The sequence below is a fragment of the Suricata suricatta genome, chromosome 7 (genome assembly GCF_006229205.1).
Source record: "Suricata suricatta isolate VVHF042 chromosome 7, meerkat_22Aug2017_6uvM2_HiC, whole genome shotgun sequence".
NCBI lineage: Eukaryota > Metazoa > Chordata > Mammalia > Carnivora > Herpestidae > Suricata > Suricata suricatta.
In genome coordinates this window covers 32,746,739-32,773,279 of record NC_043706.1, presented here as the reverse complement: position 1 = coordinate 32,773,279, position 26,541 = coordinate 32,746,739, and the positions used below count along the sequence as shown (strand labels likewise).

Below are 26,541 nucleotides of genomic sequence, written 5' to 3'. Positions count from 1 at the left end.
CTGCTGCCCAGCCCCCATGCCTCCATGGACCAGCACCTGGCCAGGAGTCTCAGTTTCCCCACCTGCAGAATGGTAGCATGGGCTTATTCTCTCCAAGTACCTAGGATGTTTAAAAAAAAAACAAACACTCTCTCCTGGGTGTGGTTGTTTCTCAGGCTATGAGAGCAGGCAGAAGAGAAACAAAGCACAGTGCTCCTCCCTGCCTAAGCAGTTCCAGGTGATCTTTTTCGTTGGGGGGCGGGAGATGCTAGGTAGAGACCAGCCCTGGCAACCATGTAACCCGAGGCCTGATGGCCTTCGCGCCCACGACGACCCAGCACGAGCCCGAGCCCGGTCTCCTCGGCTCCAACTGGGCAGCGGGCTGTGGCCCGGGGTGGGCACGTGACCCCGCCCGTTGCTCCTGGAGACGCACCGCGCTTTGTTCTCAAACCCAGACTCTCCCACCGAGCGCTCCCGGCGTGGTGGGCGGGGGGTGCGCGCGGGGTTCGACCAGTCCTTCCGCGTCGCCGGCCGCCCCCTCCCGGCCGCCCGGCCCCCGCCGCAGTGGTACGGTCCGGGTCCCGAGGCTGCGGGGCCGCCTGACCAGGCAGCCTGTCGCCGGGAAGGAGGTGAGCGGCGGGAGCCGGCGCGCAAAGAGCTCCCCCTGCTGCCGGAGCCTGAGAGGGCCTGCGGCGGGCGCCCTGGACAAGGAGGGCCCTGCCCTGCGCCGCCCCTCCGGCCTGCTGCCTCCTCGTTGCGCCCAGAGCCCGACTCCTCCAGGCTCCTTGGTTCCGTCTGTCCCCGAGCGGCCCCGAAGGTGGCCCCTACTCCTTTGGTCTGTCCGAGACGGACGCGAAGGGCCAGGCTCCAGCCCCCAGTCGGCAGTTGGAGAGCCCCTTTCCCCCCGACGCCAACGGCGCATCATTTCTTCCCAACCCAGATTCCATCCGCAACATGCCAGACGTCGAGGAGAAAGTGCCTCTGAAGAACCCAGGCGATGCAGAGTGCGGGTCCTGCAAGCCCGAAACCTCAGCACCGGCAGGGGAAAACCGGAGCGGCCCCGAGGACCATTCTCTCTGTAGGTTCCCCCCACCCCCCGCCGGCCTGTAGAGCGGCTTCCAGATGGGACTGGCGGAAGAGGAAGGGCCCACGGTCCTCCAGTCGCCCTCCCGCTCCTTTTGCCCTTCGCTTGGTCTCCCACTACCCAGTCTCTGCCTACAGGCCCCACACTCCCCCCTCATTGACCGCAGGCCTTCAAAGAGTTGTTGTTCCAGGAAAAAGAAGCGAGCCAGGTGTGATTACTTGAATCCGACAAGATTTGACGCTGAGTCCGTTCACAGCCGTCGGTCGCTGTAGTTTGAATTTGTAGGTGGAAAATGGCGGACACTTGGAGTAGCTAAACCCAAGTGATCTCGGATGGGAATTGTGTTCTCTTGGCGCTTCGCTGACTCGAAGTACTACTGCTTTGGGCTCCCGTGCTTAAGCTCCGTACTGTAGATGTACTTTTATGTCCTTTTGGGTCACAAAGGCTTTCCCACACTTTGGTAGATCTAGCCTCACTAGGACGCATCCTGCATTTCTCTTATAATAGTCTCCAGAGAATTTAAACAGGAATCAATCTGAAGACCTGTCCACATGCAAGAGTTTAAATTCTTGAAGATTGAAATGGGGAAAATTAGTTCAATGCCCTGCTACTGTTAAGTTGAATTACACTGGTTTCTCCTATGGCCACGTGGGGGCGCTGCTGGCTAACAGAATGGGCCCAAAGTGGCAAATTGGGTGCCTTGGAGTGTATTTAGCATTGGACCTGCTGTGGGAGGGGAAGCCAATTGTTTTGTAAATATAGTTAAACAACTTAAGTTCTTCGGGTGGCTATTTAAGTGAATCCCTACGTAAAACAACCCTGACATGAATAACCAAATTCCTCCTTTAAAAAAATTTTGAAATTTTGTATAGTAGGTTGACTTGGTTCAGTTTCTTGAAAATTTCTTCGTCCTTGGACTCTGGATTTTAAAAACCTGGATTAGTCTATTTTATCTCTCGTTTCTCTCTGGGCCCTCCCCTTTCTGATTTACAGCTATTGGAGTTGCACAGTGGCCCAGAACTCCTGAGCAACAGAACAATCTTGTCAAAGTAGGTTATGAACTTTGACTTGTAGTTGGAAAGTGTTTCTGTGTGTGGATCTGTCTCTCAGTCCTTGAGTAAGCTGCTCTAGCTCATTTTCCCTTTGAAGATGTTCTCTTATTTCTCATTTCGCATTCGTGAATTAGAGGATAGTCCGTTTATTTGTGTTTTGCCGTCTTGGCTGAAACTAAGGACTTCAGAGGAGCTGCAAAAATAAAGGGAACGTCCAATTATCCATTAAGGTTCAGTATGTTTACCTAAGCAAGGGCCCAGTGGCTTTTTGGTAAATTTGCAATCACCTTTTTATCTGTAAATTTTTATTTAATTTTGAATTTTGAGATATTTTAACTTTGTTGAAAAGCAAACAAAAGCACAGTGAATGTCCACATTGTTAACATCCAAGGCATTTTATGTAACCTTTTTTATACACTAACAATTTTTTTTTAAATAGGCTCCCTGCCTAAGGAGGGGCTTGAACTCATTGCCCTGAGATCAAAAGTCATGTGCTCTACCTACTGAGCCAGTCAGGCGCCCCCCCCCCTACTTTTTTTACATTTAAAATTTTCTTACTTATGAAAAGCTTAAACATTTACAAAAGTATAGTGACTAGTATCATGAACCGAATTTACTCATCACCAGGCTTCAACAATGATCAACTAACTCATGGCCAGTCTTAGTTCATTTATATCCCCTCCCTGTCTTGGATCCAGATACTTTACTGGAAACAAATTATATAAAGTGAATGGGAAAATGTGACTTAATGTGTGCACCTTTGTTTCACACACTGCGAGATGGTTATAACCATTGTGCCTGTCACGTGTGCGTGCTGACGCCTGGGTCTGTGCTGAGACCGCAGCTGGTTCCCAGCTGCTAGTGCTGGTTCGTGACAAAATCGTAGCCATGTTTCGTGAAAGAAAATAAAGATGTTATAATGAGTTTTTCCTAAAGCTAACTTGATTCAATGTACAGGACTACTCTTATTCTGACAATATTCCCTTTCTGGTTTTTTGGGTTTTTTTTTTTTTCGTTTTGTTTTTTGGTTGGTTGATTTTTTTCTTTTTGGAGGTTATTCTGTTACGAAATAATGGCTTGGGGGTTGTAGAGTGGATTTTTTATTTGCTTAGTTGTTGGTCTCTCTGTTCGTACTTGGCAAAACAAAAAGTTGGCATGTTGTCCATTGCTCAGAAGTCTTTTTGGAAATGTTATTAGTCTGTGAAATTCTAACATCTGGGAGCTACTGCTTTATGAGACCAAATGACATTGGTGCAATTCAGTACGGTCTATATGGAGGTGTTAACGCTCATCAGAGGCCGGGAGAGGAGAGTAGACTCATGGTCCCCTTCGATAAGTGTTTATTTTTACAAATCACACATCCTTGTTTCTCCACTGCTTTCACTATGATTTTACTTGTTTGTTATTTGTAAAATAGCTTCTCTGTCCTCCCTTACCCCAGGCTAGACCACTCTTCAAGGCCCTGAGGCCTAGGACAGCTGGCTCCTACCTGCTGGGCTGGAGGCACAGGGCCTAGAGCTCAGGAAACAGAAATGACTAGAATGATTGAATGAGTTTGTGTAAGATCAAGTTGATGAAAGTAAATTTGGGGCCTACTCAGTGAATCCCTGAATAAAATAGAAATTCGGGCTTGTGTCCACCATAAGTTTGTTTTTTATTTTTCACTCGGGGTAGAGGTGATACCTAACATAGGTTTCAGGTGTACACCATGAATTCTTTGTGTCACAGGTCCAGTAGATACAGTTGACAACATTTCTAAGCTGAACAAGATTGGAATGAATCATGATTTCCACATGGAAGAAAAGGTTTTACCTCCAAACAGGTACTAGCTTTTCTGATTTTCCTATTTTATTCATGCTGGCATAGGTATTTAGCACGAATGGCTTCTGACCAGACTTGAAGCATTTTTATATTATAATATAATCAGTCAGTGCTTTCTCAATTAAACTGGGAAAAAATACAGTGTTTGAATATAAACCTTAAGAGGTCTCAACAACTTAAATAGAAAAGTAATAATTATTGGTAGTAGAGGGTCAAGAAGCAAATGTTATTTAACTAGTGAATCAATCAAAGTAATTACTATTGGAATGTGCAAAAGGGTGGATTTCAGATCTTCTTTGATGGGTGTGGAGGAAGTAGCCTGTGGTAGCTGGCTATTGTTGCCAACAAATCATCCCAAAACTTAGTAGCTAAGACTGTGTTCTTGATCTCACAGTTTGCGTGGGTCAGAAATACGGGCGTGGTGTAACCGTGGGCCTCTGGCTCCAGGTCTCTCTCTCATGAGGTTGTGGTCAGTGTGCTGAGTGCTGTCCAGAGCCCCCCCTCAGTCTCTCGCCACACGGTCGCTGGCGTCCCTCACTCTGAGTGGGTGAGAGAATTAGGGTGTGAGAGCTGGTGTCCGCAGCGGGACCCACAGTCTTTTGTTACCTCATCTCGAAGTGCCTCCCTTTGCATCTGCGGAGTTCTCTTCCCTAGAAGGTGGACGCCGAGCCCGGCCCACACCCCGGAGGTGAGATGGCACTGGTGTGCGTGCCAGGAATCTTCCCTGGATCTCTGGGGCTGTCCTCCCAGCTGCCTACCTCATAGCTCCTTTCAGTTACTCTTTTAAAATGACCACAGAGTAAACAGGCACAGATAAACTATTAATTTTCTCATAGTGATGTTTTTAATTCTCTTTTTGGCCGGCTTCAGAAATCAGTTTCTTTTAGGAACTAGGATCAGAACTCTGTTGATAAATAATGCTCCCTTACTTCCATCAAGGCTCACTTTGCTTCTTAGTTATATTGGCAGTGTCATAAAGTGAGAACCATCTGGTAAGAATGAATTCAGTGGCTCTGCTGGCTTATTGGCAGTTGAATGGGTAACGTTGTGTCAGATTTTAAAATCATTCTAATGTCCCACCAGTAGGTACTTGGGGGCAGCTTGTGATTAGTCAGCTTCTTTAACTGGTTTTGTTATGTGGTCACAGCTTTGGGGAACCTGTGACGAAAGGGCCATTCTCTGTGACACGCTGTCCACCTCCCTCCTCTCCATGCTCTGATTTGCCCTTGTCTGGTACCAACGGGGGTGCATACCAAGCACAGCTACTGTGGCAGCAGGTTTTCAGCAAAATCCACATTTCCTACCTTCTTTCTCCCTGCTTAGATGCGTTTATTGCTTGCAGGGGAGGAGACAAGAAGGAAAGTGGGCGTGACGGTCTGCCAAAGGGGCGGTAGTGAGACAGCTGGGGGGAGGGTGGGTAGAAGAGACGCCAGAGGGAGAAACGAAGCAGGGGAAATAGTACGAATCAGAGCTGGGTTTTCACGTAAGGTAACACAGACTTCACACCAGGGAAAAGGTGGAAACACAGTTTGAGGTCACTCATTATTGGCAGTTGGCTTTCCTTGGTGGATGGGATGGGGTTGGTGACAATCGCACATTCCGAAGGGGATCCCATGTTTGGGCATCATTCATTACGGGTATATTGAGTCCTTACGTGGCTAGAAAATGGGGAGGGCTGGAGATAGAGGTCCCATTATCAGTGAGTAAGGCACTGTCACTGGTGTTAGGAGGCTTTTGTGCGAGAGACTGTTGAATAGCCGTGAAGACTGGTAAGTTCGCGCGTAGTTGCGTAGATAGGGTTCCATGAGCGGCCTCGTTTGCTTAAGGAGGGTCAGAGAAGATGGGCCCATGGAGGGAGACTTGAGTGTTGCTTATGAAGACTTGAGTTGCGTCTTGGAGGTGGAATAGATGCTTTCCAGGTGGTCTGGGTGGGGAACCGTGCTCCTGGCGGAGGAAACTGCGTCAGAGGCAAGAATATAGTCTGTTCTTTACAAGCACCTTGGTGTGGTTGAGCACAACATACTGTGAGACAAGAGGAGATAAACTGAGAAAGGAGAAAGGAGGCAGAGCAATACCCAGAGGGTCCAGCTAGCGGTTTACGCTGGTGAGGGGAAGCCCCTAGAGGACTTTAAATGATCATGGCATTGTGATCAGAATTGAATTTTAGAAGTTGTTTATTTTATTCTAATTTATTTTATTTTATTTATTTTATTTGTTTTATTTTATTTTTGTTTTGTTTTATTTTTGAATGAGTGAATGAGAACACACATGCAAATGGGGAAGGGGCAGAGGGGGAGAGAGAGAGAGAGAGAGAGAGAATCTTAAGCTCCTTGCCCATTGTATGATCTCAAAACTGTGAGATCATGACCTGATCTGACGTTTACCTGACTGGGCCTCCCAAGAAGTCCTTGATTTCAGAATGAATTGGTGGAGGACAGATTGACAAGGGACAGGCTGAAGGCGGAGGGACCAGTGAATAGGCTACGGGCGGCGGGGATAGATTCCAGACACGTTTAAGACGCACAGTTTATGGAACTTGGAGACGGAGTGGATAAAGTAGGATGAGGAGAAAAGAGCTGAGAACAATTCGAAAGCACCTTAGACCATTGGACAGGTTATAGTCGGATTCTTCTGATGATTGGGAATGGTGTGTTGGGAGAGGAACTTTGACTTTTTGGGGTTTTTTTCATCTTCATGTTGCTGATTTTTTGTTTGTTTTATAAGGAATGCATTACAATTATATATTTTTAAGGGGGGATGTTTAATTCAAGAAAACCACGTGCTCCTTGGCAATGACTAGGTACAGCCTTAGACTTTTCAAATGGTTCTTTTTCTTATGAGTCTAACTCATTTGAATAAATTTTCAGAGGAAACTAATTCCTGTCATTCTTTTTTTAAAGTAATAGACACATTAAAATTTTTTAATGTTTATTTACTTTAAATAGGGGAAGAATGTGAGTGGGGGAGGGGCAGAGAGAGAGAGGAAGCAGGCCCCAGGCTCTGAGCTGTCAGCACAGAGCCTGATGCAGGGCTCAAACTCACGACCCATATCATGACCTGAGCCAAAGTTGGATACTTAACTGACTGAGCCACTCAGGCGCCCTGACACATTTTGTTAATGTAGTTTCGTACTGAAAAACTATTGGAAAGTACCAGGTTCCCCCAAATAGTTACAGAGAGGGAGGGAGGCAAACCATAAGAGACTCTTAAATACAGAGAACAAATCGTGGATTAATGGAGAGAGGGGAAGAGAGAAGGGCAAACAGGTGATGGGCACTGAGGAGGGCACTTGTTGGGATGAGCCCTGGGTGTTGTATGTAAGCGATGAACCACTGAAATCTACCCCCAAAACCAAGAGCACATTGTACACACTGTATGTTAGCCAACATGACAATCAATTATGTTTAAAAAAAATGAGTACAAAGTTCCCACACAGCCCATTTTCAGCACAAAGATTTTCCCCTACTGATTAGATCTTATACTAATGAGGTCACTTGGTATAATTGGTGATCTAGTATTAACACATTATTAACTCAAGTTTGTAATTTACCCTAGGGTTCATTTCTTGTATATTCTATGGGTTTTGAAAAATGTATAGTGTCATGAATTCACCATTTTTGTATCCTACAGAGTGATTTTGCAGAAAAATCATCTTTTCTCCCTGCCCCACGAACCCTTGGCAACCACTGATCCTTTTACTGTCTGTTGATTTCTGGAATGTCCGATAATTGGAATCCTACAATATGCAGCCTTTTCAGATTCGCATAACCATTTAAGATTCTTCCATGTCTTTTGGTAACTCCTTTTTCTGTAATGTGGAATAAAACCCCTTGTCCAGATGTCCCACAGGCTCTGTCCGCTCGTCCACAGGAGGACATCTTGGTTGCTTCCATGTTCTGGCACTTATGAATCAAGCTGCTGTAAACGTCCCCGTGCAAGTTTTTGTGTGGACGTACGTTTTCAAGTCATTTGCTTACATATACGAAGGAGCACAGTTACTGGATCCTATGACAAGAGTATGTTTAGTTTTGTAGGAAACTGCCAAACTGTCTTTCAGAGTGATAGGTTTGGCGGCCTGGGGAAAGGAACACCAAGATGGCCGTGGACCACCATTTTGGAACTTTCCACTGGCTGCCGACTTCTCGGAAAACACGTCATCTGCCCCTGGACACACCCCCGGAACTAGTGCCCTATATAAGGCCCTGCTCTTTGTTTTCCTCTTGCGACTTTCCTGGCCCATCCTGGCCGGGACCCGGGAACCTCACCCGAGAGCGCTCCCAGTAAGGGCCTTTTACATTTGTTTCTTACCTCGGTTTTCTGTATCCTCTCTGCGACTTCCCTGGCTCATTCTCTCCAAGCCACTGAACCTCGCCCACGAGCTCTTTAATAAAGGGTGCTCTGATCTCTTTTCCAGTCTCTCTGTTTTGTGACTTTCTCACTCTGCCGATTTTAACCTTACACAGAGTGTACCATTTTGTACCGGCAGTGCGTGAGCGTTCTTAGAGTTGCTCCGCACCCTCACCAGCATTTGGTGGTGTCCGCCTTCTGGATCTGGGGCATTGTCATAGGTGTGTGCTGTCACGTCATTGTAACAGTTTGCAGTTCCCTAATGGTGTTGAGTATGCTCCTTTTTCACATGCTCATTGGACCTATGACAACTTTGGTGAACAGACTTGAGTGTCTGTTCGATCCCTCCCTGTCTTAAAACTGGGTTGTTCTCTTCTTGTTGGGTTTTAAGAGTTCTTTGTCTATTTTTGATACTACTTCTTTGTCAGAAGAGATGTTCTACAAAGATCGTGCTTTGCCTTTTCATTCCCTTCGCAATGTATCTCACAGAGCACAAGCCTTAAAACTTACCAATTTTTTTCTTTCACGGATCTTCCTTTTGGTGTTATATCTAAAAGGTCATTGCCGGGGGCGCCTCCGTGGTTCAGTTGGTTAAGCATCCGACCAGTTCAGGTCATGATTTTGCAATTCACAAGTCCGAGCCCCACGTTGGGTGCTATGCTGACAGCTTGGGGCCTGGAGCCTGCTTTGGATTCTGTTTCCCTCCCTCTCTGCCCCTCTCCCACTCACATTCTGTCTCTTTTCTCTCTCAGAAATAAACATTAAAGAAAAATAAAAAAAATTAAAATACAAAAGGTCATTGCCAAGCCCATGGTCACCTTGATCTTCTCCTATGTCATGATCTGTGTTATCTCATTTTACATTTAGGCCTGTGATACATTTGTGGAAGGAACCAGGTCCATGACTAGACACATTGTTCTTGCATGTGGCTGTCCAGTAGTTCCAGTGCCGCATGCTGAAAGACTGTCCTTGCTAAATGGAATTGCCTTTGCTTCTGGTTTTTTTTTTTTAAGGGGAAGAAATGATGGATCTTTCTGGCCTTCATGACTGGCTACCCGGTAATGCCAGTGAGATTGGGAATACAGGAGAAACAGGTTTAGAGGGGGAGATAGCAAATTCAGTTTTAGACCTCTTGATTTGGAAATACTTATGGATATTGGAGTATTACCAAAGAAGGAAAATCCTTTTTTTTTTTTTATTTTAGAGGACTATAAGAAAATAAAAGATCATTTACTTCATTGGTATAGGTATACATAAATGGAAAGTAAGTCACGTGTTACCTAGGCTATTCGCAAAGTCAGTGCTAACGCTGGCCTGACGCGTCTTCAGGACCCTGTGTTGCAGAGGGAGGGCTGCTGGGAATCATGAGGAGCCCTCCTGACAGCTTTTACCGATGCCCTGGAGGACATCCGAGTCTGACTCCAGCTTGTCACCTTTGCCGCGGTCCAGACACAGTTCCCGGCCTTTCCCTGTCAGTATAAGCGTCTTTTGTCATTTCAAATGCTGTTTGTTTGGGGCTTAGGAGATAATTACCTTGTAACAGTTTCTGGGTAGAGAAAGTAATTTGCTCATTTAACTTAACCTCTTGCAGTTTGGAAGGCAAGGTCAAGGAGACAACGCATAGTGCCTTTTGGGACCATCTTAAAGAACAGTTGTCAGCTACTCCCCCAGACTTCAGTTGTGCTCTTGAACTTCTGAAAGAAATTAAAGAGGTGAGTGCCGACTTTCCATTTGTGGATGTGAATTTCCTGGACATCCTCAAGGTCATTGGAATGTTGGTGGCTAGCAGACCCTAACTGAACAGGGCCCACGAGTCAGAGCCTAATCACTAGATGGAAATCAAACAGTTTCACAAGGGAGTTATTCATTTATTTTATTTATTTATTTATTTATTTATTTATTTACTTTTTTTTTTTTAAGAGAGAGAGGGCACGCACAAGTGAGCAAGAGGCAGGGAGAGGGAGAGAGAGAAGCGGGGCCTCTGTTCACCCGAAGCAGGGTTCGAGTTCACCCCATGCGGGGCTCAAACTCACAAGCTGTGAGATCACGACCTGAGCCAAAGTCAGATGCTTAACTGACTGAGCCACCCAGGTGCCCTCAACAAGGAAGTTGTAATATAAAGATTATTATGTGGCACTAGGGTGGCCTAGTCACTTAAGCGTCCAACTCTTGATCTCAACTCTGGTCTTGATCTCAGGGTTGTGAGTTTAAGCCCCATGTTGGGCTTCACACTGAGCATGAAGCTTACTTGAAAAAAAAAATTGTAACACGGAATTGAAGAAACAGGAGCTTTGAGCGAGTAAGAAGCAAGGAAAATGAAAGTATACTAAGCTATCTAATCAAGTGTATAGAATACACTGTACCCTTAGAGCTGAGATAGAATACCCGGGGACTCACTCGAGAGGGCATGCCTGTGCCAGGGGAGGTTGCCCACCTGCACGGGCTGCTGACCACTGTGCACCCTCAGGAGCTGGGTGCTGCACCAGGAGCCTGGCCCTGGACAATAGCCACTTGCTTGGCAGGAGCTGAGCCCAGGAGAAGCCACGAAGCCACTCAGGCTGCAGGAGCCAGCTACCAGCAAAGCCACACCCACCCCCCCCCCCAACACTGCATGGTGCCATGTGAGGATTCCAGAACCAGGAAGGGATGCTCTTGCCCTTTGCAGTGACTTTCTAGCCTGTGGTGGGCACATCTGAAGGTGTCCCCCAGTGATCCACACCTTTGTACAATCCCCTCTCCTTGAGTGGACGTGATCTGTAACTTGCCTCTGAGCAGTGGAAGATGCAAGGGTGATGGGAGGTCTCTCCTAGAAGTACGGTCCACCACGTGAGCCTCCATCTCTAGGAAGTCTTGATGAAGCAAACAGCTGTGCTGTGAGCTGCCTGTGGAGAGGGTCTCGTGGCAAGGAGACAGGTGGCCTTGAAGAGCTAAGGACAACATCCATCTAACAACCAGTAGGAAGCCGGGGCCCTCAGGTCTAAGCTGGGAGGAAACGAATTCTGCCAGCAGCTCGAGTGAGGCTGGTGAGCACGTCCTCTCCAGCAGAGCTTGCAGATGGTAATGTAGGCCAGACAGCACCTTGACCGCAGCCTCCTGAGACCCGGGACATGGGGCCCAGCTACACTGTGCCTGGGCTCCTGAGCCGCTGAAATTGTGAGATAAGAAACATATGTGCTGTTTTAAGCCTCTAAATTTATGGGAATTTGTTAGGCAGCACAGAAAACTAACGGTGCTTTCGACAGATGAGGTCTAACATTGTGCCACCTGGTACAGGAAAACTGTTTAAGGGGCTTAAGTCATTTTCTCAGAGCAGAGAAAAGAACGACGGGCTTGGAACTGAGAGACAATAACTTGACAAATGTTACATTCCATTCCTTTGGCCACTCATCTGCGCCCTTCCACACACATTGCAGTTCCTGAGAAGAGCTCTATTTCTACCTATTAAGATGCAGCTGTCTTACAAGTTCTCGTTCTTTACCTAAAGTGAGACTCAGTTCTAACAGTTACTGTATCCATTGCTCTCTATATTACTTTCAAATCCAGCCACAGTTCCCCTGAATATTCTGTTACCTCAAGTCTAAATTGTAACGTTAGCTTTCAGTAACTGATCTGTAAAGAGAAGATTTATAGTTTTCATTTCTGTAGTTGGTCAGAAGGCTACTGTTGATCCATGGCTTCCTTCTACGATTGACTCCATATCTCCCCTGTCAACAGCTGGGGCCTCGGCTGCTTGGCTTTTCTTTATCTGCTGGAGTGACCCAAACCTTCATCACCAAAGAGTTCGAGTCCTCAGAGCAATTTACTGTTGTTGTTCGTATGCTGTGGTTTTCTGTTCATCTTTATTATATTTTATTATGTGTGGAAATATCAAGAGGAACCTCAGAGAACCTTCTTGCCTTCATTGGGTAGCATCAACCTGATTTACTCTCCAGACCCAGGTCGTTTGGTCTAGCCAGTAGAAGAAGAACTTTCTCCAGCCTATTGGCTCAGTGGTCTGAGGATCCCAAAATAAGGTGCAGCCTCATCTTCTAATCATTGGAATCAGTGCAAGCATTCCTCCCACATCGGCAGGGCCTAAAGTTGGCAGGATGGGAAATAAAAATTCTCAAGCAGGCTATTGGGTATAATAGTAAGAGAAACCAGCCCCTGCACCCCCCTGATTCCTAGGACGATGTTTTCTGGCTTTGGGAAACTATACCATATAATGGTCTTTGATTCAAAGACTGTGTTGCATCTTTTAAGACGGAACCTCTTTCTTTCAGGATATTGTCCCTCAACTCCTGCTGTAATCGAGTCAGTAAGCCATTCCGCTTTTCAGTTAAGGCCTGTTGACTCAAGGGGGAAGTGGGTATGAACCTACTGTTGCACTTCCTTTGCTAGAAGATGCATTCTTGATCAGATGGGGAAGGACAGTGGGTAAGACATTTTCTCAGTACCCAGTTGTGGTGCTGCTAGAAGATTGCAGACAGAGAAGACAGACACATGTCCAGAATATGTGTCCATTCCAGGGGGGAGAAGGCCCAGAGAATTCAGCTGAGGTGGTTGGTTGATCCTCCTTGGGGAGTGGCGCTGAATTAGGGGCTTTGTTTGTACGTCTAAGGATTTTTAAAAGTGTAAACATATATAACAAAATTTTTACCATTTTAATTTCTTTTTTTAAGTAGGCTCCATGCCCAACCGGGGGCTTAAATTCACAACCCTGAGATCAAGAGTTGCATGCTTTATGGACTGAGCCAGCCAGGCGCCCCACCGTTTTAATTATTTCTAAGTGTTACAATTCAGTGGCACTAAGTACATTTCCAATGTGTGTGACCATCACCCCATCCATTTCCAGAATGTTCTTATTTTCCCAAGTAGAAACTGTACCCATTACTAGTAACTCTTCATTACCTTCTTCCTCCAGAGTCTGGTATCCTCTATTGAATTTCTGTCTCTCTGTGTTGACTTCGCTGGATGTCTCATATAAATAGGATCATATGATATTTGTCCTCTTGTATGTGGCAGATTTCACTGTGGCATAATATTTTCAAGGTTCATCCATGTTGTAAGCAAGTGTCAGTGTTTTATTCCTTTCTGTGGCCAAATAAAATTCCATTGTATGGGTGTGCTAACTTTGTTCATCTCTTCATCTGTTGATGGACATTTGTGTTGTTCTCACATTTGTGCTATTGTGAATCGTACTGCTTTGAGCATTCATGTATAAAGTTTTGTTTGAACACCTATATTCTGCTCTTTTGGCTACACAGACAGGGGTGGCATTGCCGAACCATCTGGTAACTAACTCTGTGTGTAATTTGAGAAACCAATAAACTACTTTCAATGGTGACTACACCATTTTACATTCCCACCTGCAAGGTATGAGAGTTGTAGTTTTTCCACATTTTCCCCAGAGCTTCATTTCTTTGTTGCTATAGACATCTTAGTGGCATGAAGTAGGATCTCACTGTGGTTTTGATCTGTACTTCCCTCGTGGCTAGTGGTGTTGAGCATCTTTTCCTGTGCTTGTTGTCCAAGTTCTATGCCGTCTTTGGAGAAATGTTGATTGAAGTCCTTTGTCCATTTTTAAATTGGGTTGTTTGTTTGTCGTTGAGTTATAAGAGCTCTTTACATATTCTGGATAGTAGCCCCTTGTTAGGTAAATGATTTGCAAATACAGTCTCCCATTCTCTGGGTAGTTTTTTCACTTTCTTGATAATGTCCTTTGCACAAAAGTTTTAATTTTGGTTAAGTCCAATTTTTCTGGTTTGTACTTTCTGCCTTTTGTGTCATATCTTGCCAAATCCAGGATTATGAAGATTTATCCCTTTAGTTTCTTCTAAGAGTTTTAGAATTTTAGTTCTTCTGTTTAGGTCTTTGATCCGTTTGGAGTTAAATTTTTATAAGATGTGAGGTAAGCGTCCAAGTTCATTCTGTTATGTGTGGCTTAGCCAGTTTCCCCAGTACCATTTGTTCGAAAGACTGCCCTTTTCCTACTGAATGGTCTTGGCATTGTTTTCAAAAATCATTTGACCATAGATCCAGGTTTTATTTCTGGACTCTGTTCTATTTTGCTCTGTAGGTCTGTCCTATCCCAGTGTATGCTTGGTCTCCTCTGGGCCATTTCGTTGGGTGGCAGGTTGCTGCGGTGCAGGCCTGCTCACACGGTTAGGCAGCTCGGAGTGGCCACATGGCCACTCTGTCTTGGGGCGAAGTGTTTACTTCTGCAAAAGCCCAGAGGCAAGCCAGAAACTGTTTCTCAAAAGGCAAATAGTGATTTGCAGGAGAGCATAGATTCGCTCTAGAATTCTAAAGGTCTGTGCTGTGATGCTCTTACTGCCCCAGTAAGACAGTCGGAGCCTGTGTCGCAGCACCCTTACCTGCCACGGGCACTTTGTCACTGAGCCTGCTGGGTCATAGGGCCCAGCTGGCATCGCAGCTTGTAGGACGGCCTGGACTTGCTGCTGTAGACACTACTGTCCCCTGAAATTCGAAACCTTACGATGCCCTTAAGTGAGTGTTGCAGGAGCAAATTCAATTGTGGTATCCGTGACCTCGAAAATCTAGAAAGGCCTTCAGATGTTGGGCCTCGTTTTTCATGGTGGGTGGTCTGAGGCACTGCAACTTGCCCTTCACCTTGGAGGGGGCAGCCGGACAGTGTGCAGACCACCGACGCTCTGCCACTTCGCGGAGGTGGCAGCGCTGATGTTCTGTGGGGATTATCTGCCGTCCTGTAGTTTGCACGTCTTTGGAGGCATCTAAAGCCCTTGCTGCTTCCTGCTCCTCAGATCCAATGGGTCTGTGGCCACGTCACCTGTGCTACCCGTGTGGTGTCAGTGAGGGCCCAATCAGAAGAGAGAACCCAGACAGTAATGCGGAGGAAGAGAAGCCGCAGTGTCGCGGGAGCGCTGGAGGCCCACGCCGGAGCCAGGAAGGCAGGCCTCCTCCTCCTGCAGGATCTCCCCAGCTCTCTCTGCGAGCGAGACTGACCATTATGCCAGCTGGCCAAGGAAAAATACTTAAAGCCAGGCCCTGGAGGGTACACTTGGCACTGAGAACCTCCAGTTGGTAACTGGCATAGTTTACCATTTAAATGTTTTCTTTCTTTTTTTTTTTTAATGCTTATTTTTGAGAAAGAGTGTGGGTAGGGGAGGAGCAGAGAGAGGGAGACAGATCAGAAGCAGGTTCTGCACTGGCAGCAGCCCGATGTGGGGCTCAAACTCATGAACTGTGAGATCATGACCTGAGTTGAAGTCAGACGCTCAACCGACTGAGCCCCCAGGCACCCCGACTGTTCAGAGAGCCAGGACGAACTTGTGTTTGAGATGAATCCGAGCAGCTGGGAGCTGCACAGCTCAGCACTCCTCTCAGTTATGCGGGTGTGCGTTGAACCCCACCCTCCCCCCACCACATTCTCTGTGTTATGAGGCACAGGGTTGGGTAAGAGTCTCTTTTCACAGGGAACTTACATTTCGGAGCTAATGGGCTATTTCCGGTGCCCCTTCACCGTTTCTTGGTCTATTTGTTCCTTACCCTTTGAAGTAAAATAATCTTTAAAGTGTCTGCTTTTTAAGTGTACCTCATCACCATGTGATGTGTGTATGTTATATTTGTTGTTCTTTGTGCTTGTTTGTACCGCACTCCTTGAATTTGTCTATCTCATTCTGCCTAGAACACGATTCACTGTTGCTGTACCGATCCCCTAAAGCCTTGAACCATCATCGGCCTCCCCACAAAGATAAATAATGTCCTCTAGGAAATTTAGGGCCCCCACTTCTTGGTCCCTCAAAGCCAGGCTGATGTCCTTGGTTAAAGGGCTTGTGCAGTAGAGAAGGTTTGCGGCTTTGCACAGAAAGTGACTCCCTTTGATTTCTTTCCGGGCAGATCTTGCTCTCGCTGCTGTCACCACGCCAGGGCCGCCTGAGAAGTGAGATCGAGGAGGCACTGGGCGCGGAGCTGCTCCAGCGGAAGGCCGAGGGCGGGGCTCTGAGCCTCCCGCATCTCTCTAAGTACATTCTTGGCATGATGACTTTGCTGTGCGCGCCAGTTCGAGACGAGGTGGTGCAGAAACTGGAGAACATTACGGACCCTGTTTGGCTACTGAGGTGTGAAACGTGACTGCTGTCCCTTGAAACCCGCCTCAGTCCCTGGGCCAGGAAAGGGGGGGTCAGACACCAACTGATAGCCCCTGTCTAGGCTGGCTCTTCCCTACTGAAGACCTGACTGATTCCTCTCTGTTCTCCTGGCCGGCCTGTTAGCCATTTTCCCCTGCAAAATGGCCTTAGGTTGGTTGGGCCTCCCATCTAACATCCTATCATAAAACATTAGAGTATGTGCTCAAACATCTTTTCCCCAGGTTTTCACAGTGTGAGGGAACAGGCTTGGGAGGTTATCTCTATATCATTGCTATAGAAACCAAGACTCAGAAAGTGAGAGAGAGAGAGAGAGAGAGAGAGACATAGACCAAGACTGATGCAGGGCTCGAACCCACGAAGCCATGAGATCATGACCTGAGCCGAAGTCGGACGCTTTGCCACCCGAGCCTCCCAGGCATCCCTGACTCTACCTTTTAAAGCAGACAACAGAATGATCATGTGGAAAGAGAGCTAGCCTGGAGGCTTCAAGGTCCAGAGACTTACCTGTTCCTCACTCCGCCATCACTTACTCCGGGCCTTGGGTCCCGAGTCCCCTCAGTCACAATGGCGGCTTTTGTAAACTTAGGAGATGGGACTAAGTTAAAGAGCTTCTAACTCGGGAACACAGTGATTTAATGACACTTGCTGTTGGTTCCCCTCTCACTAGATTTCCTTTCAGGGTATATTATATTTTCTGTGTCAGGGGGATCTTCCAGGTCCTGGGCCTGATGAAAATGGACATGGTGAACTACACCATGCAGAGCCTTCAGCCCCACCTGCAGGAACATTCCAGCCAGCGTGAACAGTCCACATTCCAAGAACTCCTCAATAAGCAGCCAAGTATGTAAATAACTTAAGGGCAGGGGTGGAAAGATGGATCTTGGGTCTGACTGCTATGATGTTCGAGAGTATTCTGCCTCTTGGGAGCAGAGAGCTTCTTCCTCAGGTAGGGGGAGGGAGAAGGAAGCGATGTCTGAGACAGACACCCCCTACCCCTGCTGCCACCAAAGCACTGCTTTGTTGACCAGGAGCATATCTTGATGAGAACCTTAGTCTTGGAGCTTTCGGGATGCGATGCCGCACGCGCTGCCCTGCCTCCCCACTCTCTTCCTATCCCAGGCCTCCTCAGTCACACCACCAGGTGGCTGACCCAAGCGGCTGCGGACCTCACCACGCCGCCTCCCACTTGCCCAGACACTTCCGACTCCGCCAGCGTGGTCAGCTTCTCTCCGAGCGAGGCGGCCATCGGCCCGGAGCCCCTCAGCCCTACCATGGTGCTGTCCCAGGGGTTCCTGAACCTCCTTCTCCGGGACCCTGAAGACGAGGATTTCCCTGAGGTAGGCCTGGGGAGGGCGTCACCTCGTGTTGTGTTCAGGACCCTGTGCCCTGACGGCCTGTCCTCCCTGCTCCCCCAGACCCTGCTGACAGACAGAGCGCAGCTGCAGGAGCTCAGGTCCCAGTTGCGCCAGCTCACCGTCCTGGCCTCAGTCCTGCTGGTGGCCAGGAGCTTCTCTGGCAGCGTGTTGTTTGGCTCCCCCCAGTTTGTGGATAAGCTGAAGCAGATAACCAAAGACCTGATGGAGGAGTTCAAGTTCAGGTGAACCACATAGACCTTTTTCGGAGTAGAAGGTACTTGTGGCATGGGGACGCCCACAGGCCGTGAATGATGCCTTACGCTCCCCCACAGCCCACGAAGACTGGGGCCATCCCCTGAGACTGGTGAGGTCTTTCCATAACGGTCTTGAGACTTGTGACCGGGAAAAAGAAAGCTTTCTTCCACAGAGGGTAGTGCGGGGGGTAGTCCACTCATTATCTTGTTTGCTACAGAGGAGGTGTTATCTCGCTGAGCAGGTGACAGCGGGCTGGCCTCAGGTATATGCAGGAGTTGATCCGAACAACTCCTGGAGCAGATTGAACATCCGCTGTGTGCAGGGGGTCACACCGGACGACAAAAAGGAATCAGAAGGCCGGGTCTGTCACTGTAATTGGTGACAGTAGGACATATGACCATGGAAAATGTCCAAGAAAGGCTAATTGTATATACACCTATATAAATACATTGTGTAGGGCCACAGAATTCCGAGTGGATACCAAAATCCTGTACAGAGTTGACTTTATAGTTTATCGTGTTTCCTAAGAAGTAGAACATGGTATCAGAGAGAATAGTCGGCGTCTGGAGGGTAATAGTGAAGATGCTGAACCCCCCCACTGGGCCCTGCTGCTACCAGGGACTGGGGTGAGGGCAGGGCTGAGGGCAGGAGGATGGCGGAGGTCTCCCTCAAGTGGGCCCAGCTCCTGCCGTGGAGCGTGGTGGCTCTGGGCCGATGCCAGGGCCGTCCGCTGGGTACCAGCCTCCTCTCCTTTGTGGTCTAGGCCAGAGGAGGCTCTGCAGACTGTGAGTGAGCAGGTGTCTCAGGAAATGCACCGGAGCCTCGAGAACATGGGCCTTGCTGCTCTGAGCAGTGAAAACACGGCATCTCTGATAGGACAGCTCCAGAACATTGTCGAGAAGGAGAACTGTGTCCGCAGTGTCATTGGTGAGCGCGCCTGTGGGGGTGGTGAGAATGTTCTGGTGAGAAGTAGAGGCCATCCCTGGACATCAGTTACTGGACCAGGTACCAGTAAAAAGTGTGACCATTGGGCAAGTCACTGTTTAGGTTTTAATTTGTCCAAAGTGCTTGGTTGAAAATATTTAGTTTAAAGACTGATTTTTGTTCTAAGGAAGGTTTGCACCCAGGAATTCATGAGTTCTGAGTATGGCCTGCTGCCCAACCAACCTGGATAAGTCATCCCTGGCCTTCTGGGCTGTTTCCTGAGTTTAGTCCGAGACATGTGACATCTACCCCAACCTCCCAGCAATAAGAAACTGATGCCGAATTAGCTAGAGGACATTTGCCCATAGCAAGCACTCATCCCTATTGGAATGGAAGGCATGAACTTGACCTTGCTCTAAACCTTAGCCCTCTGAAGGAGTGTCTAAGATCCTCGTGCTAAATGCTCACTAGGATCTATCGCTAGATGCTCAGGTAATCTTTTGAATAGTCTGAAATTTACAAGCCCACTAGTTTGTGAGCTTTACTTTGTCCTTGGGAGCCGGATAGCAGCCCCCTTCCTGAACAAAACAGATTTCCTTATTCCCGGGTGAGTGGGCTGGCTAGTAAACATCTCCGTTACCTCGGAGCTTGAGTGAGTAGAGTTGCAGGGGTAGGTGATGTTGCCCCCTGAAAGTTGTTTGCCTTTTCCCTTCTCACTGCCGTCTCCTGCTCACAGATCAGCGGGTCCATTTGTTTCTCAAATGCTGTTTGGTCCTTGGTGTTCAGCGATCCCTGTTGGATCTCCCCGGAGGCCTTACCGTCATTGACGCAGAACTGGCAGAACTGGGCCAGAAGTTTGTCAGCCTGACGCACCACAATCAGAAGGTGTTTGGCCCCTACTACACGGAGATCCTAAAAACCCTCATCCCTCCAGCCCAGCCGCTGGAAACAGAAGTGGAGTCTCTCTGATAGCACCGGCTCAACGCCCTGGCGCCGTGGACCCAGGAGAGCTCCTCACCGCTTTCCTGGGGTGACCTCACCACCGACTGCAGAGCCGGAAGCCCTCTCCCCTCCTGCAGCCGGCACACCAGGGCTGTAGTGATCAGCATGTAAACACCAGCTGGCCCAAACTCGTTCACTAATAAACTTCTGAACTGCAAGGAAACCTCCAGTCTTCCAGTGCCGCCGCTATGCCTGAGCCCCGTGCTCTGGGCCCCCAGCTAGCAGAGAAGCCAAAAGACCCCCAGTTTTTCCTCCACTGGCCAGGGGCTCCCTTTGGCACACAGAGCTGAGAAGCCGAGACACTGGGGTGCTAGCATTATTTCTCTGAGAAGTCTCTAGGATTATCCAAAATGTGACTATAAGGGCGTCTCTGGAAATCAGAAATTAGTTTTGTCCAGTTCAGCTGAGGATAGGGTGCGGTTGAAATAAGTTCTTAGAAACCTCATTTCTAGGACCGAATTCCCCCGAAGGTTCCAAACGATGCAAGAGCCAGTAGGAGTGTGTTGCAGTGTCTGCAGCAGGTGACGTGGACATGGAGGCGGCCCCGCCTCCATTCTTCCTGTCTGGGCCCCCAGTGGGCAGGTGCGGCTGCGGGGGGGCGTTCTGGGAAGCGCCTGGGCTCGGCCCCTGGTGGCGTTGTGCCAGAGCAGCTCTGCCTCAGAGAGCAAAATGGGGAAATGTGCATTTAGATTTGGCTCTTTTAAAATAATGGAGAAGAGAAAATGAAAATTCATGTCTGTGCTCTCCAGGTTCCGTGAAGAGAAACACAGAGAACATTTCAGGAACGGAGGGAGCTGCAGCCGACACACAGAGCCTAGGAGGAACAACAGAAGGCGGATTTGAGCTCCTAGCGCTGGCGAGTTCCTCATCGACTTCCTTTTTAGAGAGCCTCGATGGGTGACACAGCCGGATGGCCGCGCAGCCATGGCCAGGCGTGCTGGAGGCCGGGGCAGACATCCTCAGGATGGGGAAGCCCTGGAAAAGGGTGTGTTTCATAAACAGTGAAGCTTGCCTAGATGGATTTCTCTGATTTGCAAGGATTAATTTGAATTTCTTAACCCACATTTTGGAAGCCTCATTATCTTAGAAGCAGAAATGCTCTGAAGGGACCCTTGTGAAAAGGCCTGGTTGTGGGTGCAGACACGGAGCCGACAACAGAACCCTGCTCTATACTTCATGATTAAAATCTGAGATGATTGATTTCTTAGAAACTTTGAGTTGATTTTCTTTTGCTTCCACACAGAGGAGACAGGGATCCCGATCTAAATGAGGAAGGATAGCTCCATTTCATCCTGCCCACGGTGTGAGGGCTATGTACTCAACGCTGCAGAAAAATACACATAATACAAAATTTACCATTAGTGCATCTAGTACATTCATGGTATTGTGTAATATCACCACTATCTAATTCTGGAGCATTTTCATCATCTCAGAAGGAAATCACATACTCACTAAGCTCGCTCTTTTTTTTTTGTTTGATTAATGTTTATGTTTGAGAGCAAGAGAGACAGTGCGAGCAGGGGAGGAACAGAGAGCGAGGGAGACACAGAATCTAAAGCAGGCTCCAGGTTCCGAGCTGTCAGCACTGAGCCTGATGTGGGGCTTGAACCCACGAACTGTGAGATCATGACCTGAGCTGAAGTCGGACGCTCAGCTGACTGAGCCACCCAAGCGCCCCAACACTTTTTTTTTTTAAGATTTTATTTTTGGGGTGCCTGGGTGGCAGTCGGTTGAGCATCTGACCTCGGCTCAGGTGTTGGGTTCTGTGCTGACAGCTCAGAGCCTGGAGCCTGCTTCAGATTCTGTGTCTGCCTCTCTCTCTGCCCCTCCCCTGTCTCTGTCTCTGTCTCTGTCTCTTTCTCTCAAAAATAGATAAACACTTAAAAATTTTTTTAAAAAACACAACATTTTACTTTTAAGTAATCTCTACACCCAACATGGGCCTCAAATTTCACAGCCCAGAGATCGAGAGTCTCATGCTCCACCGACGGAGCCAGCCGGGCGCCCGAAGCGCTCTCTCTACCCCCTACCCCCCAGACACTGGCAGTCTTTACTCACTTGTTTCGGTCAATTTTTGCCTCTAGATAAATGGAATCATATTATACGAGGTCTTTTGTGACTGGCTTCTTTCACTTAATGTTTTAGATTGTATCATGTCGTAGCATGAAGCAGCACTTCATTCCTTTTATGGCTGATGTTTCATGAGATGGATATACTACATTTTATTAACCACTCATCACTTGGTGGACATTTGGTTGGTTTTCACCTCTTGGCTTTTGTGAATAGTGCTCCTGTGAAAATTTGTGTTTGGTGCAAGTTTTTGTTGGAACACTTCTTTTTGTTTTAATTTTTTTGTTTGTTTTTGAAGGAGAGAGGGAGTGAGAGAGACAGAGTGAGAGCAGGGAGAGGGGCAGAGAGAGAGAGAGGGAGACACAGAATCTGAAACAGGCCCCAGGCTCTAAGCTGTCAGCCAGAGCCTGAAGCAGGGCTCGAACTTGTGAACCGCAAGATCATGACCTGAGCCAAAGTCAGACGCAGAACTGACTAAGCCACCCAGGTGTGCCTGGAACACTTATTTTCAATGCTTTTGAGTGTATTACATCTAGGAGTGTAGTTGGTGGGTCAGACAATAATTCTTTGCTTATTGAGAAACTACTAAAATGTTTTCACAGTAGTTTCTGCATCATTTTTACCTTCCCACCAGCAGTGTGTGAGGGGTCCAGTGTCTCCACATTTCCCCTAGCAGTGATTTTTTTTTAAACTACAGAAATCTTGGTATGAAGTAAAATCTTACTGTGTTTTGATTTGCATCTCCCTCATAGCTAGTGACGCTGAGCATCTTTTCATGTGTTCTTGGGCATTTGTGTATCTTCTCTGGGAAAATGTTTGTTAAGTCCTTTGCCCATTTGTGAATTGGGTTCTTTACTGTTGAGTGTAAGAGTTCTTATATGTTTTAGATACCAGATCTGATTTCTCAGATATAATTTGAAAATATTTTGTACCATTCTGTGGGTAGTATTTTCACTTTCTTAATAATATCCTTTGCACAGAAGTTTTAATTTTGATGAAGTCTGATTTATCAGGTTTTCTTTCTATGGATTGTGCTTTGGCTGCCAAATCTAGGAACTCTTTGCTTAGCCCTAGATCCCAAAGATTTTCTCCTGTGTTTTTTGTTAAAAGTTTTGTGTTTTACATTTAAGTCTATGATCCACTTAGAGTTAATTTTGTGTAAGGTGTGAGGCTTAGGTCTTACCTACGCATGTCCAGTCGCCCCGGTATCATTGGTTGAAAAGACTATCTTCCCTCTGGTGAACTGCTTTTGCACCTAATAAGTTGGGCATATTTGTCCAAGTCTCTTTCTGGATTTTCTTTTTTTTTTTTTTTTAATCTTTTTAATGTTTTACTTATTTTGATACAGAGAGAGATGGAGCATGAGAGGGGGAGGGGCAGAGAGAGAGGGAGACACAGAACTGGAAGCAGGCTCCAGGCTCTGAGCTAGCTGTCAGCACAGAGCCCGACGCGGGGCTCGAACCCACGAACATGAGATCATGACCTGAGCCGAAGTCGGAGGCCAGTCGGAGGCACTGAGCCACGCAGGTGCCCCTCTTTCTGGATTTTCTATTCTATTCTACTAATCTATCTGTTTGCCTCTCTTCCACATAATATTGATTACTGTAGCTATATAATAAGTTTGAAATTGGGTAGACTAATCCCACTTTATTCTTTTTCAAGTTAAAAATTTTTTAAATGTTCTTATTTGAGAGAGAGAGAGAAAAAATTAATGAGCAGGGGAAGGGCAGAGAGAGAGGGAGACAGAATCTGAAGCCGGCTCCAGGTTGCTCGCACAGAGCCTGACATGGGGCTTGAACCCATGAATCATGAGATTGTGACCTGAGCTGAAGTCAGATGCTTAACCAACTGAGCCACCCAGAAAAAGATATTCTAGTTTCTTCACCTTTTTGTAGACTAATCTTGTCTATATCTACACACACACAAAAAAAACTTGCTGGAATTTTTATAGATATTATGTTAACCTGTGTATCAATTTTGGGAGGATTGATACCTTTACTAACTTAAAAGTTCCAGTCCATGAATATGGCATATGCCTCCAGTTATATCAGGAGGGATATACCATATCATCAGGGCTGTGTAGTTTTGTTTTTTTTAAGTTTTAATTTTTACTAATATCTACACCTAACCTGGGCCTCCAATTCACAACCCCGAGATCAAGAATCACATGCTCTTCTGACTGAGCCATCCAGGTGCTCCATCCAGGACTGGATAGTTTTTATATAAGTTCTGAACATGTTAGATTTACACCCAAGAATTTCCTTTTTTTTTTTTTTGAATGATTATAAATGGTGTTTTAATTGTGTCCACATGTGCATTTCTAGAAGTAGAATTAACTTTTGCATGTTTATTTTTTATCCCGTTATCTTGCTAAACTCACTTATTAATTTTCTTATAGATTCCTTGGAATTTTCTACATAGATATTTATGTAATCTGCAAATGGGCACAGTTTTATTTCTTTTCACTTCCTTTACTTGCCTTCTTGCACTGATTTGAACTCCTAGAATTTTAAGACTGGTAATGGTGAAATCCTTTCCTTGTTCCTAGTTTTAAGGGGAAAACATTCAGTTTTTCACTGTTAAATATAATGTTGGTTTTTGTAAATGTTCTTAATCAAGTTGAAGAAGTCTCTGTCTTAAGTACCACAAATTTAGTGCCTTGAGACAAGCCAAATTTATTATCTACAGTTCTGGATGTGAGAAGTCCACAGTGGGTCTCATAGGCCAAAATTAAGGTATAGGCAGAGCTGCGTGAGGCTCTAGGGACAAACTAGTTTCCCATGGCTGCTGTGACAAATTACCACAAACTGAGTGGTGTAACAAAACCAGAAATATACTGTCAGTTCTGAAAGTCAGAGATCAGTCAGGTTGGGTTGACATCAAAGAGTGGGCCAGGCTGTACTCCTTCTGGAGACTCTAGGGGAAGATCTGTTCCTTGCCTCTCCCAGCATCTAGGGGCTGCTGGCACTCCTCGGCTTGTGGCTTCACTACTCAGATCTCTGCCTCCCTGGTCACATGGAGGTTACACATAGCACTCGTCTTCTGTGTGTGTCTGAGCTCCCTCTTCCTCTCTCTCTCATAAGGATACTTGTGATTGGATTTAGGGTCCACCCATATAATCCAGGGTAATCCCCTATCTCAAGATCCTTGATCTAATCAGATGTTTGAATTATCTTTTGCCACATAAGGTAACATGTTTACAGGTGCTGTGTATTAGGATGTGGGCATTTTTAGGGAGCTATTGTTCACCCTCTATTTCCATTTTTCTCAGAGTTTTTAAATATGAATCGGTTTTGAATTTTGTCAAATTTTTTTTCCTGCATCAATAGATACTGGGATTTTTTCTTTTGATTGTTCATATATTGGATTACATTGACTGATCTTCAAATATTGACCAACCTTTTATCCTTGGAATTAACTTCACTTGGTCATGGTGTATAATTCTTTTTATGTATATCTGAATTGTATTCACTAATATTTTGTTACTGATTTTTTGTGTCTATATTCGTGAGGGATATTAGTCTATAGTGGTTTTGTTTTTTTGTACTTTGGTTTTGCTATCAGTAATCCTAGCTCATAGAATGAATTAGGAAGTGTTCTTCCTCTTCTGTTTTCTGAAACATATTGTGTAGTGTTGGTGTTAATTTTTCTTTAAACATTTGGTAGAATTCTCCAGTGAATTAATATAGTCTTGGAAACTTTTTAAAATTATGGATTCAGGGGTGCCTGGGTGTCTCAGTTGGTTAAGTGCCAACTTCAGCTCAGGTCATGATCTCACGTTTTGTGGGTTTGAGCCCCGCATCAGGCTCTGTGCTGACAGCTCAGAGCCTAGAGCCTGCTTCAGATTCTGTGTCTCCTTTTCTCTCTGCTCCTCCCTCATTCATGCTCTGTTTTTTTTTTCTCTCAAAAATAAACATTAAAAAATTAAAAAATTATGGATTCAATATTTATGATGCTATTTGAATTATCCATTCATTCTGGGTAAGTTGTGAGTGTATGTTTTTTGAGGTTTTGGTCTATTTTGTCTAAGCTGCCAAACTTATATATGTAGGGTTGTGCATAGTATCCTTTCTTTATCCGTTTGATGTCTACGGGGTCTGTAGTGATAGCCATTGTTTCATTCCTGATATTGATAATCTCTGTCTTCTCTCTTTTTCTGTCAGTTTGGCTACAGATTTGTCAATTTTATTGGTTATTTCATTAGACAAGCTCTGTTTCACTAATACTTTCCCAATTTCTGCATTCATTTTCATTGATTTCTATTTTTATCTTTATTATTTCCTTCCTTCTTTTTGCTTTGGCTTTATTTTGCTCTTCTTTTTTGAGGCTCTTGAGGGTAGAAGCTTAGAATATTGATTTAAGATGTTTATGGGACACCTGAGTGGCTCAGTTGGCTAAGCAGCCAACTTCGGCTCAGGTCATGATCTCGCAGTTCGTGAGTTCAAGCCCTGTGTCGGGCTCTGGGCTGACAGCTCAGAGCCTGGAGCCTGCTTTGGATTCTGTATCTCCCTCTCTCTCTGCCCCTCCCTCTCTCATGCTCT

General features: G+C 46.4%; 1 protein-coding gene across 5 annotated transcripts; it reads left to right on the top strand.

The window, feature by feature from the left end:
* The first annotated feature begins 509 nt into the window (after positions 1-509).
* On the top strand, positions 510-21,130 carry TCP11 (t-complex 11). 5 transcript variants are annotated; one of them, XM_029945469.1, is made up of 11 exons: positions 510-608; positions 920-1,057; positions 3,844-3,937; positions 9,875-9,995; positions 16,144-16,364; positions 17,074-17,234; positions 17,514-17,731; positions 17,810-17,991; positions 18,768-18,931; positions 19,665-20,451; positions 20,680-21,130. In XM_029945469.1, the coding sequence occupies exons 2-10, from the start codon at positions 934-936 to the stop codon at positions 19,895-19,897; spliced, it is 1,518 nt and encodes a 505-aa protein (XP_029801329.1). In that variant the 5' UTR covers positions 510-608; positions 920-933; the 3' UTR covers positions 19,898-20,451; positions 20,680-21,130. The 5 variants fall into 5 exon arrangements, with proteins under 5 accessions (XP_029801329.1, XP_029801331.1, XP_029801328.1 ...); XM_029945471.1 differs by having other exon boundaries at positions 590-814; positions 19,665-19,813; XM_029945468.1 differs by having other exon boundaries at positions 591-796.
* Positions 21,131-26,541: the final 5,411 nt, after the last annotated feature.